Raw genomic sequence first — 19,207 nt, forward strand, 5'->3', positions numbered from 1 at the left:
TTTTTTTAAAAATTGGTCCAGTTTTGGAGGAGAAAATAGGAGAATACGAAACCTCGATTTTGTCAATTTAAAATACGTTTTATCTGGTCGAAGCGCAACTGTCGCATTCACTCAATATATATATATATATTGATATATATTGTCGCATTCTCTCAATATATACATACACTAAATATTTATATCGAAGAAAGGAACGGTAACAAAATTAAGGTTTCGGGTGTACAGCCCTCTTAAGGTCTGACCGCACTACGCGCTACGCGACAGATTTGCCTTTGTATCAACTTTGCCGTGTTGTGTCGTGTTGCAGCAGTCGACGGCCGTACAGTGCGGTCAGACCTTTACAGAGCGTAATTTTTTTAAAAACAAATTTTAGAAACAAATTTTAGTTTAGAAACATTATGTATCGTGACGAATGCATTCACACATACCCTTGCAATTATACATATAAATAGAACAATGATTAAAGATTGGAGATAATTGGCATTTATTTTAACACTTCCTCGCGTTAGTGAAAATTAGCACGATGACAAACCGAGTCCACTCATTGTTCCTTGCGGAGGATTTTCTCGCTTTTCCGAGTAATGGCTCGTCATCGTGTCTTTGTCTCGGGAATTGCATCTGCAGGGTATAAAATTCCACTCAGATGAAATGTTTTTCTTTGTCAAACAAACGCAGTAAACTAGTGGCTAGAGACGCGTCTAGAATCCATTTTTTACTTCGCACTTACCTGACGAACGAAGCTTTTGTGTATGCGGTTTTAACACCGATACGCCGGATGCGCTCCACAAACACTCTACTCATTTTTTTTAGAATATAAATATCGTTGCAACTGATGAGGAAGTTCAGTCGGTCATCTGAACCCGAACCAAGTGTGATTTTAAATTTAAAAAAATTAAGTTTGAAAACAGGAGGGTGACTCCTTGAAGTCTTTGTTTACGTGATCATACAAAATAAACATGAATACATTTTGCGGAATATTTTTGGTGAGTTTTCACTTTACTTTACGTATTTACATACGTTGATGTTTTGATTTGTGGACTTTTAACGTTTGACCTTTTTTCTCCTGTGCTAAATTCTTTTGACAGGCCGCTATGTTTGTACAGCGTTTTGGCACGCAATTGTATTTTTATAAATATGATTTGATAATTTGCAAACAAATTGATTTTAAAATTCAAATAGGATATGGTGATTTTAGCTATCGGTATATGAAGTTAAAAAATCTATTCAAAAATAGCGTGAATAATTCTGCAATATACAATATAATGTACCAAGTATTATAATAAAAACTTATTTAAATTTTTAGTATAAAAATATAAAAGATTTATATATAATTATGTTCAATCATTCATGTGGGATTATACAATATATTCTATAGGTATATTATTCATATATAATGTACATATTATATTATAAAAGTCGTAAATGTTGAGATTGGCCGTTTATATTATATGTAATTTTGAATTTTGTGTTTGATGCATACACATTTTTTTCGACCCCTTAAACATGTGTGTTCTTCACGAAAATATTCAAGTGTAATTCTCGTATCAATGTGATGAAAATAAATAAAATCACTAAATTTAATAAACCGCAAGTGGTATTTTTTCCTCATAGAAAGGTCAAAAATGCTGTGCCCACTATTCTGTCCAAACCCCTGAATGTATCAAGCTGACAATTTATTTTTGTATTCTTTATGTACTAACTTAAATTTGATAGGGTTTTGGTCAGAATTCGTAAACCCGAAGTAGTATTTTTTTTTTAAACAAAATTTCATTATTTTATTTTGACCTTTTAAATTATTTTAATCTTATTGATATTTATTGTGTATAATTTTGATAAGAATTTTAAGTAATCAAAAAAATTTTAACAAGATCCAATAATAGAAAGTAGAACTTTTGTCTTGTGCAAGTTTCCATACATTTGCGGTCAATTTGTATCGAAAATTTGTCGAAAATGTTTGCATTTAAATAGTTAACCCGAAAACTTATGTAGGTGATATTTTAAAATATGAGAACTCATATGCAGTTGTAACATATCAGATATTTTAGATTTTATATGACAGATTTAGAGATGGTTCTAACATATTAAAATCCATTAGTCAGTATTTTTTCAATTTTGATTTCCACTGAAGAAAAATCTTTCCCTAGAAAACTGTACTCATATAATAAATTTAAAGTACGTTTACATACATTCGTATATCATATACTTACGTACATATGTATACAACTGTATACATATGTACATAAATCATATTATTTTAAGTTTGAAGAAATTTGAATGTATATGTATATAAAATCAGGAAATCAAAACTTTTCAACAATTTTCTCCGATCAAAAATCGCTCTGGTGACCATAACAACAAATTACATAACCATATCCGAAGTTTGATTACTATAAATATAACGTAGGATGCTAACCTCTAAAAAATTGAAATTATTTGAAGTTGGACGCAAATTTAATAAACTGCTTTAAAAAAACACTACTAAAATATATATGTCCTTAAAATACGATTCTTTTAACACTGGTATGTTACATATTTCGTGACTTCGAAAATAATTGGTTTTATAAAAATAGCGTATTCTGGAAATTTCGTTATTCGAATATTCGTTTCAGCAGCATTTGGCTATATGTACATTTGATTTTTAAATGATTTTTATTATTACTAAATTATGTTCACAATACATCTTATATCTATTTTAATAGCTATTGATCTACTGATAATTTTCTATTTTACAATTTTAATTTAATTTGGTTAGTAATCATAGTATTATATTATTCTAATTAAGCATAATAGGAAAAAGAGCTCAAAAACCTATTTACAATTCTTATAAATGCTCATAATACATTTAATACATAATATTAATTGAAGACTATCTAATGTCGATGACCTTAAGCAGATTTGGCTATGCATATATACATACATATGTAGTTACATATTTAGTTTTGAACAGTAAATATTAAATAACAACTTTTTTTCATATACATATTTCAATAATATTTACTTTTGAATAATATTTTTCACATTACATCTAGTAATTATTTAGGTAATATTATAATACGTGTTTATGTACATACATATGTTTGTACGTGTTCAGTAACTAAAACCTTTGTTTGTGTTAAAATAATATAATTAAAATACCTACACATTATTTTATAACATTAATAAATGACTTCAAATCAATGGTACTATTTTAAAATTATTTTTTATTGGATTATTTTATTGCACCTCGTATTATTATAATTATATAAATTCATCATGTTTTATATTTTTTTGGTAATATGCTGATCATATGTAAAATACTGATCACCTGCATATATTTAACTTCATGATAATGAAGTGTACAGGAGGATTTTTGCAATCAATTTCCTTTCGATTTTGCAAATATCATCGGCTTAGTAAAAAACTCGATAGATTTAAACACGATCTGTCGTTAATTAATTAAACAAGCCGATTCATATTCGATTCATTTTTGACGTAATTTAAAGATTTCAATACGAATTAAGTCATATCCTCGCTTGTTACTGGAAAACAACTGGTTGATACTTTAATCTAATACATAAATTTCATATAGTGGTTAGTTTCATGAATAGTGATTTAGGTCACAAAATAGAGCGCTTCAAACTTCTTGATATGCCTAAAAGTTGATTTTTAACATAACAAGAATTTTTGACTCAATGCTTTCTATGTATACCAACGATTTAATGTATTATATAGAAATTTAAGCCCTCTCCTCCCTTCAGCATCATAAAACTTAATCACAAATTTTTGTATGAATCATAAGCTAAAGCTAATAGAAGTTATGTTGGACAAATGGCTTGGTATCTATTTACGGTGCCACTTAAGTATGCGGTCTACCTTTACACATCTACTTTAGTATGCGATCTACCTTCACGTGTTTAGTTTAATATGCGGTCTCACTGTCTCAGTTCTCGCGTTTGACTGAATAATACCGACCCTAACAACCTAATCTTAAATGAATAGGTCCAACCCTAATTTAACCTAACCTAACCTGCCCTTAAATAAATGGGTATTGGCTGCCATATTGCTCATTTTGGTCATCAATATAAGTAAATGGAGCCTCCTCCATTACGATGGTGCAAATATATCGTGTAAGACGCGTTTGTAATTTTCCCGCCGACATTCTATTTGTCGTTTACGGTTGACGTTTGCTTGTTAGTTTTAAACATAGATGGCGATAGTAAAAAAACATTATTGGTGTTTTTATTCAAAATAATAATTTTTACATACCTCTTATACACTTCACATGGTTTTTATGAGTAAATTGATCATTTAAGTAACATATTATTCAATTAACATCGTAGTTTGACAGTTCTTAAAAGTGTCATGGCAGTCGCCCGCCTTCGACTTTTTTTTCAGGGGTAGCACCAGAGAAATGTAAAAATTATTTTTAAATGAATGTAAAAACATTTTTCTTGGTGAAACCGAATAATCAATTATATTAATAACCAATTATCTAAGTTTAATTACTATAAACATCGTTAATTTTATATTAAACATATTTTCGTTGAAACTACATATACATTACACGTTAATTTAAGAGTTCCCAAAGACAGACAAATACATATCCCTTAAAAGGGCTGTACACCCGAAACCTTAATTTTGTTGCCGTTCCTTTCTTTGATATACATATATATTGAGTGCATGTATATATTGAGTGAATGCGACAGTTGCGCTTCGACCAGATAATACGTATTTTAAATCGACAAAATCGAGGTTTCGTATTCTCCAATTTTCTCCTCCGAAACTGGACCAATTTTTAAAAAAATTCCATCATCGGTATGAGAACGATATTTTCTATGCACCTGTGTGCGTATTTTTTTTTAAATCGACCGTTAAATAATCACGCTGGACTCTTTTCGTGGGCGTAAAAAAGAGGTGATTTTATAGATGTTTGGCGGCTTCTAGCTCCTATAAATAATAACTTATCAAAAAAAATAAAAGCACAAATGCATGCCAATGGTGGATATCCATATCATATTAAAAAATAATTTCTCTAGTGCCATAATTGAGGAAGGGAGAAGTGTAATACGTGTGTATGGACAAGGCGCTGGTGTCCAGCCCTCTTAATAAATAAAGAAATAAATTGTAAATAAATCTTAATCAAAATAAAACACGTATATTTAATTATCAAAAATGACTTTAATTCTGTAGTAATATGTGATGACCCTTATTCTATATTTTGTAATTACGGAAACGGACGCTTGTTATTGAAACAAAAAATGTGTTCGAAAGGGCGATTCTATTATTATAACATTTCTCTGACTTACATATGTATGTATATTACAGTATATGATTAAACATTAAACATTTACAATCATATATGTAAATCAATAAGTGTTTTGTATGATATTCATCTCTCATTGTTCATAAACTCAATTTTTGTTTTTAGATTATCGCTGCCTGTGTTTCAATATGCATTGCCACTTCACCAATATACAAACCACCACCACAAGATTCGGTATCCCTAAATGCAAATGATCTAAAAAAGTCACCCCACCAAGCTCGTTATTTACAATCGGCAAACAAAAATCAAGAACTAACATCGAAGAACCAGCCCCGACCAATGGAAACTTCTCGTCCTAACGACCAAGATTTAGAAGATCTAGCTGAAGAAGCTTTAGAGCCTTCAGCTTCAGGAGTGGCATTTCCAAGAGACAACCCAGATGAGGATATGGAAACAGCTGAAAATATAGTCTTCAGACCCTTGTTCCGTTATAAGAAACAGAACGTCGAAAGACGAACTGTATATCGCGACAGAAACGGCAACATTTCAAATCAGCCACAAAATCCCAAGCCGCAATCAGCGACCCAAAAACCACCAAAAAATCCACCACCTGTTTTAGTTTTCGATAAAGTGACGGGTTCTTACTATCCAGCATCCTCACAGTACAGTTCTTACTATCCTGGAGCCTATCCTGCTTATTTCAGAGGTGCTTCCCAAAGACGGTGAAACTTAAAAATGCTAATTAATTATTATTTATTTTAACTTATACTTTTTATACACGCAAATAGTATGTAGAAGACATTATTACGCTTAACTTTATCTTAAGAGTACTGAAATTTGCGAGCCCAAAATTTTACGTCCAAATCTATGTATGGTGAAATTTTTGTATTGAATAATTTCTTTTTATTTTGCAAATCGTGACGAATCACTCTCAATGTTTACATTTCAAGTTTGTGATAAAAAATTGTTTTAAATATAATCAATGAAAAATATTTACTTGTGGGTGATAACTTTCTAAGAATTTATATTGCATGTATGTAGTTTTTGTAAATATTAAGTTTTTTTACTTTTATATTTGACACAAATAAGAAACCTATAAATAAATTTGATTTAAATAAATTGACCTTAAAATATCATATAAGAATATTTGTTTTATTTAAAAATTATGTACTTTCGAAAGTAATTTCATTACGTATGTACATAAATTGACCACATCCTTATAATATATTAATTAATCATGACGTTTTCGTGGTAAGTGTGTAATCTTATCATTCATTTTGGTTAATTTTTTTATCATATACTAGTCGTTTTACCCGGCTTCGCTCAGTATTTGTAATATAAACAGTTTAAACGTGGCCAATCTAATAGTAAACATTTTATTAAATTTATTTGAATAGTTTTTATTTTAATTTATTCGAATATTCATTTTTTTTGATGACGTCACAGATTTACGAACCAACAATACTTACAAATTCTGTTTCGAAATTATATATTACTAGTTGTTTAACCCGGCTTCGCTCAGTATTTGTAATATAAACAGCTTTAACATGGCGAATCTAAAGTTCCCAACCAAAGATACTTACATACAAAGTCTCTTTCATAATTATATATTAGATGTTAGATGTACATTTTGTGTGATTTAAATTGAAAAATTGAGTAAGTCACCATGTAAGGAATATTATTATAAGTAAAACGATATTCTAACTGCTTAATTTTATTTAATTTTTGTATAATACTATATTTTTGATATAAAACAAAGAAACTGCATCTAAATATGATATAAGTTCATACATATGTATATGGGGGAATAATTTCAATATTGACGAGTGGCGTATTTCATGATTTATATGGGGTGTTTAGCCCATGAAAGCTGGAAGAGCCTTGATTCTCTTTCCAACGAGGGAATTTTCAGGCTCATCAATCGGAGAACGAAGGATTTCCCTCCTCACTGCGTGGTGTTCAACGGTTGCTGGACGAAGAATGGGAGTGCGATTATTCTGTTCTTGGTTTTTGGCATCTTTGTTGACAGTGACAGTTGAATGATTCTCGTCAGTCTTCTTCGGTGCCGATGGTGCTGGCGAACGGGTTGATGATCCAGAGTTTGAGCTGGTCTCGTGGGCTTTGAAAGCCTCAGTCTCCCTGACTACCTTTAGTGATGGGTTGTTGTAGGTTAGAGGGGTCTTTGAGGGTTCAACGGGTGTCACTCTTGAGGAAGATGGTGTGGATGCTTGCTGGTTGCGGTTGTTGTTGGATGAAACACTCAGTACTGGGTGACGGTCAGATGGTCCTTTGAAAGCGGTATCAGCTGATGCTTTGTCGTCTTTCAAGAAAGATGAGGAAAATGGGCGTTGTTCACTGGGTTTGCGGTCTGATGAAGGATTTGGCAGAGCTTGTTTTTCGGTTGTTGGCGTTAGAGATGTTGGTAGTTGGTGACTCAGCACGAAGCACGTGGCAACCAGCAAGAAGGTCGTGTAGGAGAACATTTTTATTTTTCACTGAGACACAATATGGTTACACTGATGATATCTCACTAAAAATGATGGTTTTCGAAGTCCTTTTATATTTATATGGAAAATGTGATTGCAAAAGAAATTATCCATCTTTTAAGTGGTGGATGTGGCTATGCCAAAACATCTCGTGATCGTAAGTTTGCAGAAACAAATTGAATTAACACCCACTTTGTATACTATTGAACGCGTAGTGGACTCACTATGAAGCATTCTCAAAATTTTGGATAAATTGTAGATTTTTATTTGTGAGTCAACTTTAAATTGTACAACTTCGTTGTCAGTTGTGTTTTGAAAAAAATTGCAAGGCCGGCTGAAATATGTTCATCTTTTTACTTTATCTATGTATGTATGTTCGTAGTAACAATAGATGAAGTTTTGTGATCATGTGAAAATTGGATCTCGAATTTTGAATGATTCGAACTCAGAATCGATCACTGATCACGTTTTCATGATCTAGAAAGCAATGTGTGTGTGTGTGTGTGTGTGTGTATTTTGGGGATTTTTTAAACACCGTTCGTCCTATCGAACTGATACTAAGTATCGGTTACTGAAATTCTTATCGATACGACGTACATTTTTTTCAAATTTTTAAAATAACCGGAAATGGTACCTCCCCTTATACATAGATGTCCTCTTTTTATAAGTTTTTGAATTCAATTATCTCCCAAACCGTTAACTGAATCAGACTGAAATTGATTTACATGTAATAGAAATTATAATCTTTATAACCTTGTATTTTTTTAATATTTGTATCTGAACCGGAAGTAGTACATTTACTGTACAGAATCAAGGGTTTTGTATATTTTTCTCAGAAACCTTTTAATTTATTAAACTAAAATTTCATATCTAGAAGTTTAAGCTTAATACCAAGTTATGTATAAAATTTGGTAAACATCCGTCAACCGAAAGTGGCAGTTTACTCTTGTTCGATTTTTCTTCCACTATTTTTTTTCGAACCCTTAAACATGTGTGCTCTTCACAAAAAAATTCAAGTATAATTCTTGTATCAATAAGATCTTGTATCAAAAAAAATCACTTAATTAAATAAACCGGAAGTGGGATTTTTACGTCTTAGAATAGTCGAAAATGTTGTGAACACGATTCGTTCCACACCCCTGAACGTATCAAGCTGAAAATTTATATGTGTATTATTTATGTACTAACTTATAGTTGATAAGGTAAGTAAGTAGTAATTTTTTTTAAAACAATATTTCTTTATTTTATTTCGACGTTTTAAATTATTTTTATCTCCTTGATATTTAATTTGTATAATATTTATAGTGATTTTAAGTAAAATAAAAATTTAGTACAAAATACGACAATCGCAAGTAGAACTTTTGTCTTGTGAAAGTTTCCGTACATTTACGCTCAATTTGTATCGAAAATATTCTCATAGCCTCTATGTGTGAACGTGTTTCAGTATCAAATTTTGTTTTTTATCCTTCTTATATTCCTCAAATACATAGATAAAGTCGTGGGTTGGTCACATACAAATTTTCTTAGATCTTAATCGGTATATCTTCATCGAGATTAGCATGTTAGATTGTTAGTAGACAATTAAATCCAGATCTCTACCTACTAAGTTATTGAAGCCAAAATAATGAATGCACTTATGTCTTATAATATGTATTGAATGCTTAAGAAATATGAGTAATTGAGAAGGATCCGAGTACTTCGTGATTAGTAATTGAAGTAGTTTACAATATTTAGTTCTCATACGTCAAACGGCATGAGATTGTGTGTACATATGTAAGCATTCATATATACTTATAAAAAGAATAAACATTAAGTTAAATACGTGTAGTTAATCAATTCTATTGTGTGTTAATATAATAGATATGTAAAATTTGTTAAAATACAATTTCTGCATGCTAACATTACACATAATTAATAATGGTTATTATGAAGTGTACTATATTCAAAGAATAACAAATTAATCGTCTTAGAATGCGATAGATAAACACATTGTGATCATTCTTATCTAATTAAATTATTTCAGTAAAATTGTTTGGTTTATTATATGTACATATACATCAAAATAATAATTGTTTAATTTTAATTTTTGCTGTAAAATATTTTGAACACATTTAGCTATTTGATTGTAATGCACATAAACATAGTTCATGTTTGATATTTCAATAGATTTTTTGCATTGTTTTGATCCTTTTGATGCACACTATCCAAAATCAAATTTTAACTATGCTAATTGGTACATTTTCTATGAGATAATCAAACTGACACCAAACCAGATAAAGCGTGTTTTTCACTAAAATTTTTAAATAACAATAAAATATTTTTAGTATGCCATAAAAATAGTTATGTGCGAAATTCAAAGAAGTCTAGAAAATAGACACATTAAACGATTTAATCGCATATTTTTAAAAAGAAACGCTGCTTACAACATTTGATGGACAATGTATGATTTTCTAATAGAAAGCGGGCCGTGTCGATATTTTCTCAGAATTTATTGCAAAAAATTTTGCAAATTAATATAATTATCACAAAAATATCGGAGATAAAGAAGGGGAAGAATATAAAGGACGATAGCATATATTTATTGCTAATTTCCTTATCGATTTTTGCTCAGTGGTGTTTAATTTGACGCTCCGTAATTTCTACATGTACTATAATTTATTTATTCAAGATACCTATATTATATCTATACGAATCTCATTATTTTTATTTTATGTTTAATTAAATGTAAATCTTTGTAAATGTTAAATTTAACTGAAAAAATATAACTACTTTAAGTCATAATAATTTCACAGTAAATATCATACATTGCATCTCTAATATTATTAAATTCAAACTGTTTACGTATTTTATATTATATATGTAGTGCTGATTCACAATATGTATTGGAATTATGCAGATTATTATATAAGCTATTTTCATAAATTCAACAATTGCAAATAATTCAATCAGAATGTAAATAAAAAACCACCACGTATAAATTCTGCTGCCTCTTCATAGTATTTAGTTTAAAAAAATTAAAATTAAATATAAATTAAAATATTTTAAATAAACAAATACATATATACATTAACAAAATTGTTAAACACATACATACATAACTAATATTACAAATACTGAGCGAAGCTGGGTAAAAACACTAGTAATTAATATTTATAAAAATAATTTCGAGAGACCACTTATCATTATTTCACTGTATTATGAAATAGAATATATATTTTTATTATCTTGCAAGTAAGGTAAATCCATGTTTACTTTATACGATACTTTTTATTGATAAAAAAACTGTTTTTAAAATGATCAAAACCAATCTTTGAATATTATGATAAAAATTCAGCAGTTTAATTATCTTAATATACGAAACGACTCTCCGATGTATATAACTGTTTCCGATAGTAATATCTGATAGTTACTATGAATTTCATGTATCAATATGTATTGGTTTTTGTATAGTTAATTTATTTTGTTTCTTTTCTGTTATATTTTTGACTATTGTGGCGCATTAGGATTTCCTGTTTTGCCACAATGGTCCAAGTTTTAAATAAATAAATAAATAATCACTGGTACCATAAACATACATAAATAACTGTTAAATGCTAAGTTTAGTCGAAAGGGAGTAAAAATACCATGACTAAATTTCATAATGTTATCGTTCATTGTTAAATCAATAATAATTTAATAATTGAATGTCGCATTCCTAGGAAAAAGTGACAAAAAAATATATTCTTTTATAAACATAACGTTTTATGTCAATAATATCTATGTATATGTAAGTTTGTGCTTTTCAGAAACCAAAATGAAAAAAATATATGAGGAAAATCAATGGTTTGCTGTTCAAATTAAGGTTATTGGGTAATAAAATAAATTGATACTATAGATAAATTAATAAAATTTACTAGATACATATGATAGTCATTTGGTTTATGAAACACGCATATAATACTATATAAAGGTACATATGTAATGAATAAATTAAAATTAAGTCTCGAAATATCAATTGAGAGGATTGTACTTATAAAATTCAACTTATCTCAAAGCAGGGAGCCAAATCGATGTTATTATGAGAGTGCAGTTCGTGAATTGGCAGATGATCGACCCGGACGACAAAATTATCCATCGAAAAATGCCGAAAGACGATAATTTTTGAGGCAAACCTATAGACGTCTAATTTATTCGGCAAACCAGGCGGTGAAAAAGCTTCTAGCACCTGGGTGTGTAGAAGCAATTTGCTCCAATATGTCCCAAACACAAGTAAACGAACACTAAACAAAGCCCGTCTAGTATAAATATGTCCGCAATTTAAGTTTTGGTATCATTCTGCAAACCATTGAGCTAAATCTACGGAACAGAACTGAAACCCACTCCAAAACAAAAACAAGGTATTATCCGCTTCACGATAATAACAATATACTTCTACATATGTATTACAAAATATTGTGGATGAATATTAAATGTTTGTTTTTATTTTGATAGATGCGTTCAATTGCATATTTGAGTATCATCAGTTTGGTGAGGATATCTTACCAGATGCCAACAAATTCGGCAGATCTTCGGAGCACACATGATGCTGAAAATGTCAAGCTATACCTTATTGGAGACATCGGACCTGAATCTTTGTACAATCATTTCCCTGAAACATCCGATAGTTATGGCAAGAGTCTAGTGAGAGTTATCGCATTCTACCCGACAGATTTGACGGCTGATTCCAACAGCTTGACTCAAAATATCGCCAATGCTGATTATGATGATGATGTACCAGAAGGGAGACAAAAGAGAGAAATCGGTGTTGAATATGCCGATGAAATAGGTGGCGATTTGATTGCAAATGCTGAAAACATTGAAAAGCAGCAGTACATCAGCAGTGCCCTCGGCAGAAAGAAGATCCGCTTCGCTCCACCATTTCATGGATGAATCTTTATTTTAGTATTCTAGTTATATAACCATATATTGTGTGATATGTTATTGCTTAAGAATTTAAAACGTTGCGATTATTGTTTATGTTAAACAGTTGGTCGTCAATGCTTTAAATGTGTGTTGTATTATTTCTATAATTATTTATTATTTCTATGAAATATTTTTTTATATGTTGATTATGAGTATTCGTATAATAATTTTGAATATTATTCAATAAAAAGTCAAAAGAAACATTCAATTGTTTTAATATAACATTTCCAAAAAAAAAAGAATATTTTTTTTCCTTAGAAAATGTAAAATTTTGAATGAAGATGAATATAAAATGACTTTCTATTCGTACACATAATAAATAAATATTTAAAGATATTATGGAATTGAAACTAAAATATTTTAGTTTAATATATGTACAAGAAAGCTACTGTATTACATCAATTTTAAAATGCACCCCTATTTTTAAACACCGATAATAAAATAGTAATATATAATTTTGCAAATATTACATATTACACTGTGTATTGAGGATTCCATTTAAATCTATATAAATATAAAGTAGATATACAGATAATTTATTTATTTAAGAATACTCGGGAGAAGCGGCAAAGCTGATAGACACAAAGGGTTTGATAATCATACAGTAATACAAAAATACAAACATCAAATAAGATAATAAATGATGTCTTCAATCATATGCTTAGTTCAATATGTCAACTTAGTTTATTATTTTTTGTTAATTTATCATTATTTATGATAGAAGATAAATCATTTAAGAAAAATCAAAGTTTCAGATATAGTATTTGAGGGGGGGGAAGAGGAGTTATTTGTGTTTTCCTGAAACTTGTGTCTACTCCAGAGAAATGTTATTACAACATTTCTCTGGTGTACTCCCTAAAAACCGCTGTATCAGAAAAGTAGAAAGATTTATTGGGGGTATGTAAGTATAATATATTAAGCTGAAATAACCAATGAAAGAGACCTTATAAAAATAAAGAGACCCTCTTAAATATACATATATATGTAGGTCTATATATGTATATTTAATAATAATATAAAAATTGACCCCATTTCAATGTCAATTTGAAATGAAAAGGGGTCCATTTGAAATGAAAAAGGGTCCATTTGAAATGAAAAAAGGTCCATTTGAATTGAAAAAAGGTCAATTTGGAATGAAAAACCTATAATACAAATGTAAAATAGTCAAAAACTCAACCTTAGCACAGCAGTCCAGTTTGGACAATTGTGTTTCAACGAATTGACAAATTAAAAAAATTAAAAGGGTAAAAAACGTTTTGCAAACTAAAGCCATTTTTCTTCTAAAATTAAATTTAGTTTTCAATTATTGGTACTATGAATAATATTATATTATATTTATTATGCAATGAATTATATCATCTCGTTATATCTATTTTATTATTTGATACAATAAAAATTGACCTCAGTTCTCTTCATAATGTTTTTAAATAATAATTTTACTATCATTATCATTTAATATTCACCTAAAAGACTCACCGCACTCAACTATGTATGTATGTATGTTTAATATAAATTTATATGCGTCATAACTATTGGTTAGTGTAATTTAAAAATGAACTTAAATCAGGAGTTCGAAGTACATACATACATTAAAATATTTGACATTGACATATTTATCCAGAAATATACTGACATACTATATCCATAGGTTTGTTTAATAATTATCACACACTTACGAATGACCCTTAAGGGACAATATGATTTTAAAAAATTGTTTGGCTTTTTAATATGATTTTGACCTCCGTTCAAATGAAACGATTCAATTTGACATTTCTTACTTTATTTAAATTTTAAAATATTCATGTACTTTAGAGAGTCTTTAATTAATATTATGTATTAGATGTATTATGAGCATTTATAAGGATTGTAAATAGGTTTTTGAGTTATTTTTCCTATTATGCTGTACATTAACATTAGAATAATATAATACTATGATTACTAACCAAATTAAATTAAATTGTAAAATAGAAAATGATCAGTAGATCAGTAGCTATTAAAATAGATATAAGATGTATTGTGAACATAATTTCAAATCAAAATCAAAATATTCATGTCCCTTGTTTTTATTATAATTGTATGGTACTGATAATAATGCGTATCAATATTCTGTGAAAACATGAATCATAATCATACGAGGAAACAACACAGGAAAAAACTTTTAATTGAATTTGTGCAATATGTAAAGTGAGTCACTAATCTAATTGAAAGATTTTTCTAGAAGCTCTATTTTAAGATACACTGAGTAACTTTTCTAAAACAAAACAAATTTTCTTATGAAAATTAGCAACGAAATGAAATTTCACAATATATTACACTAGCGGAAGACATAAATATCATACACAAAACAACATATTAGCGTAGTCAAAACGAAATCGTTTCGCGCAACTCCAAAATCCTTTGCCCAATTATCGCTTTTTTTCGACAGCAAATTTAAAGGCTTTATAAACATTGAAAAGCAGCATTCTTCGTACACAATCATTGACATTCTCACTGCACACTATACACATTGAAAATCAAAATATTCACAAAGTATAGGTAAATATTTTCATTGTCGATTTGTGTGGAACGAAAATACAGTATTACCCACAATAAACTCGTTAAAGAGGTGAAAATTGTATATGTAATTTGAACAAACCCATATATAGTGAATAGAGTCCTCATACCTCGATAAAATTTTCACCGGTATTATCATCATGTCGATCATTGTGTTGTTTTTAATGTGTTCAATACTTATCAATGTGGATTCAGCAATTGTAAATGATCGTGATCTTAATGTCGACTTGTCAAATGAACGTATCAAAATTAATATAAAGGGTAGTCAAAGTGAAGGTTTAAAAAGTTTTGAACAGCAGGCTGGAGAGGAAGAAGTTGAAATTTTAGAAGCACAGGAAGATGTCATCCTTAGACCTTTATTTCTCCATAGATTGACTCTCAGGAATAGAAATGAACATAGAAGACGTCTTGTCAATCCATATTTTTTCCCTCAATTTTAATTTCAAAAATAATGTAAAAACCCAAAAGCATCATTAGAAATTTGTGATGTAATATTGCATTGTTAATTCAATATTGATTTTTGTTTTTTCAGAGTTCACAATGAAAATAGTCATTTTGATAGTTGCATCGTTGATATTGGTGAATAGTTTGCCTCTTTCTGAAGAATTCATAACTTTATACACCGAGGATCGACCAGTGCAAAAAACAATAAATAATTTAGAAGGATCTATTTATACAAATGCAAATTTTGTTGAAAAACATGCTGAAGAACTATTAGAAGCTGCTGAAAATGGAGTTGTGTTTAGACCTCTGTTTGCATACAGACTATTGATAAAGAAGAAAACTACCGTTGAAAGGCAGAAAGTCACTGCCCAAAAACAGAAGAAGAAAATTAAACAGACTGCCAACAAACATCCGTATATTGCACACTAATATTAATAAAATTATATAAATAAATAAATAATTTATTAAATTAAATAAACCAATATAGTCTAATAACCTAAGAGAAATTGTAATGCGAGACTCACGATCGTTTCAAATGCAAGGAATTTAAAAATTTTAAAACTATTTTTGTATTTTTATATCCGAATAAGCGATTTAATAAAAGTATTTAAAAATTTTCATGAATTTTATTTCAATTTAATACACCTTCATTGATTTGTGTTTTATATAATTTTAAATAAATGATAATTAATAATAAATAATTGTTTTATTCAACATAACCTAAAATTCAGTTCAATGTAAAAATAACCTAAAAATCAGATTTTGATTTGATTTTTGAATGCTTTTTATTATTACGAAATTATGTTCACAATACATCTTATATCTATTTTAATAGCTACTGATCTACTGATCATTTTCTATTTAACAATTTAATTTAATTTGGTTAGTAATCATAGTATTATATTATTCTAATGTTAATCTACAGCATAATAGGAAAAAGAGCTCAAAAACCTATTTACAATCCTAAAAATGCATATAATGTTACATATACTCTATTAAAAATGTACGTACACATATGTATGTATGATGTGCATACATTTTCAATCGTCAATGGTATATATTATGTTAATTCAAACGTACTTGTATACTATTTTTACTAATTAAATTTAGCAACGTGTTTTATTTATGTATGTATATTGAGTTCAAATACGATGATGAGTCAGTCACGCTAGTCAACATAATTTACATAAGCATCGTAGAATTAGCACATTTCTACAACTACCGCAGACTTAAGGGACACGTAAAGTCAAGGTCATGTTGATTATTAAAATTATCGAAATATTCAGATGGGAAACCCAACTGATTCATAAGCGCATAACAATTGAAATATTTGGTACATTATTATATTAATGCTGGTTAGACTTGGTTATTTGTGACTCCATGGCGATCGTTTCTTATCAGAGTTTGCTAATTTATCTGATTTTCAATGTTGAAATGGTTCCTCAAATTGGCAAAAATCATCCTACTCGCTTTCACAAATATCTGAATTTGATTTATGTAAAATATGTAAAAAATTATGTACAAGTCAAAATCCATAGATATCTCAATGGATTAATTAATTAATTAATTGTTAATTTCGTACTCTCCAGCTAGGGTTTCTAAAAACCCGGGTTTTCAAAACCTGACGGATCCGGGTCCAATATTTTGAAAACCTGCCAGGTCCGGGTCCAAAATCAAAATCAAAAACTCCCAGATTTTAAATTATTTATTATGTAAAAGGCGATAAAAACATATAATTTTAAGATTTCACCACATTTACATTAAAAAAAATCTCAAAATGATTAATTAAAAGATAAATTATATATGTACATACATTTATTTAATAACTTCACTCTCTAAAATGAATCCAAGGGTGGTCCAGGTTGTAGATGTGTAGCGGGAAGTCAAGTAGATAAGTTCAATAGTTGGGAGTCGCGAATCAATAAAAAAACAGGCCGGATAAATGTGAAATGAAATGATCCAAATAACGGATGAATGTTTTAAACGAAAGTTGAACTAAGACTGAATGTACTTTACCTATCATATCCCGTAAAAAAGGAACTTGTGGTTTTTCCCTTATTTCGAAAAGGTAGTGTAAAAGTCCACTATTACTAAAAAGGTTTTTACTAATCCTTTTTGTCTTCCCGTGCATAGATATGAAACATGTACACGCAGAATCTATAAATAACACATTCATATTTGGATATTTTCAATGTATCAACTGAAAATCATTTTGAATTTTTGAATTTTAAATACCCGGATCCGGCGGGTTTTGAAAGCCGGGTCCAGGTCCGGGTTTTAGAAACCCTATCTCCAGCCTCTCGAAATACAACGATTTATGTAATAAAAATACTGCAATGTTTGTAATTAACTGTCTAGGAAGACGCTTTGGGGTCTACCTGTCAGGCCTTCTTGTTATATATCTATGTAGGATAAAAATAAAATATCAAATAGGATATATCCAAAAGTGTTCCGCTGTTAATTGTATGTACATATAATGTTTGTAATATTTATAACATGCACATTGACGGAGAATAATATTTGGACATTACGATCTTTGCACTACTGATTGTTGATCTTCAAAAAATCCTTCGTATGATTATCACAATTATATTTTCATACTATAAGTACTGGGCCGTGATGAATTTGGTATCAATTGTTGTGAAAGATCGTTGGAGATCGCCCAAATTTGATATCAACAAGCTGTGTTGTGCGAGAATATGTTTAAGATGGCCTATAGAAATGTGAGTGTTGATTAATTACTTTAATTAGAATCTATAAAAATATTGCATTGTGACTTGAAGTGTTAATAAAAACGTATATTTTAATTTTTAGATTATAACATTAGTGATATTTGTTGGTATCTATTCATGTGTGGCCCTTCCCATAAATGATTTAAATATTCAAACAAATATTGAAATCAAAAATGAATTCCTTCAAAATGTAACTTCAATACAAAGCTCTGAAGACCCTCGCACTAAAAGAAAATTGGACGATGTTGAAGATTTAGAAACTGCCGAAGATAATATAGTCTTCAGACCATTGTTCGCATACAGGCAGTTATTAAAAAAGAGACGGAGAATCATTAACGAAAGGAGGAATAGATATAAGAACAAACATAATTATCAAACAACACAAGTTCCCATATATGAAATATATTTTCCTCCACGATATGTAATCTCATTGAGGTGACATCAATTTCAAGCTATAATTTGACTACTTTTGCCATAATTTTATCGTATACGTAATGGTCTCAATAGATTACAATGTATATTTTTTTATTTATAAATGTATTGTGTAATATTATAGCATAAGAATGACAAATGATGTAATTTCCAAATTGAAGAATGACAATGAAAAAACATCCTTATCAAAAAGGTTGAAAGTTTATCGGCTATTTAAAATGTAATGTTTGTTTAAATATTGTTTTTATACATTTATATGAGATTTTGAAATAAAAAAAACTGAAGTAAAATCTACTTTGATTATACATGTATGTGTTTTGATTTCATTATAAACGCTGATTAAATAAATAGAATCCATAGAAGTTGCAGCGATAAGA

At 29.1% G+C, this 19,207-nt stretch overlaps 2 protein-coding genes across 2 annotated transcripts; both read left to right on the forward strand.

Annotated features, from left to right (window-relative positions):
- The first annotated feature begins 308 nt into the window (after positions 1–308).
- LOC143916103 (uncharacterized) lies at positions 309–6,953 on the forward strand. The gene is made up of 2 exons (XM_077437016.1): positions 309–983; positions 5,408–6,953. Exons 1-2 carry the CDS (start codon positions 957–959, stop codon positions 5,966–5,968), a joined length of 588 nt encoding a protein of 195 aa, XP_077293142.1. The 5' UTR covers positions 309–956; the 3' UTR covers positions 5,969–6,953.
- Positions 6,954–11,726: 4,773 nt separating this feature from the next.
- Positions 11,727–12,862, forward strand: LOC143915753 (uncharacterized). The gene is made up of 2 exons (XM_077436551.1): positions 11,727–12,104; positions 12,199–12,862. The coding sequence occupies exon 2, from the start codon at positions 12,199–12,201 to the stop codon at positions 12,634–12,636; it is 438 nt and encodes a 145-aa protein (XP_077292677.1). The 5' UTR covers positions 11,727–12,104; the 3' UTR covers positions 12,637–12,862.
- The last annotated feature ends 6,345 nt before the right edge of the window (positions 12,863–19,207 follow it).

This window comes from Arctopsyche grandis, chromosome 8 (assembly GCF_051622035.1).
Source record: "Arctopsyche grandis isolate Sample6627 chromosome 8, ASM5162203v2, whole genome shotgun sequence".
Taxonomy (NCBI): domain Eukaryota; kingdom Metazoa; phylum Arthropoda; class Insecta; order Trichoptera; family Hydropsychidae; genus Arctopsyche; species Arctopsyche grandis.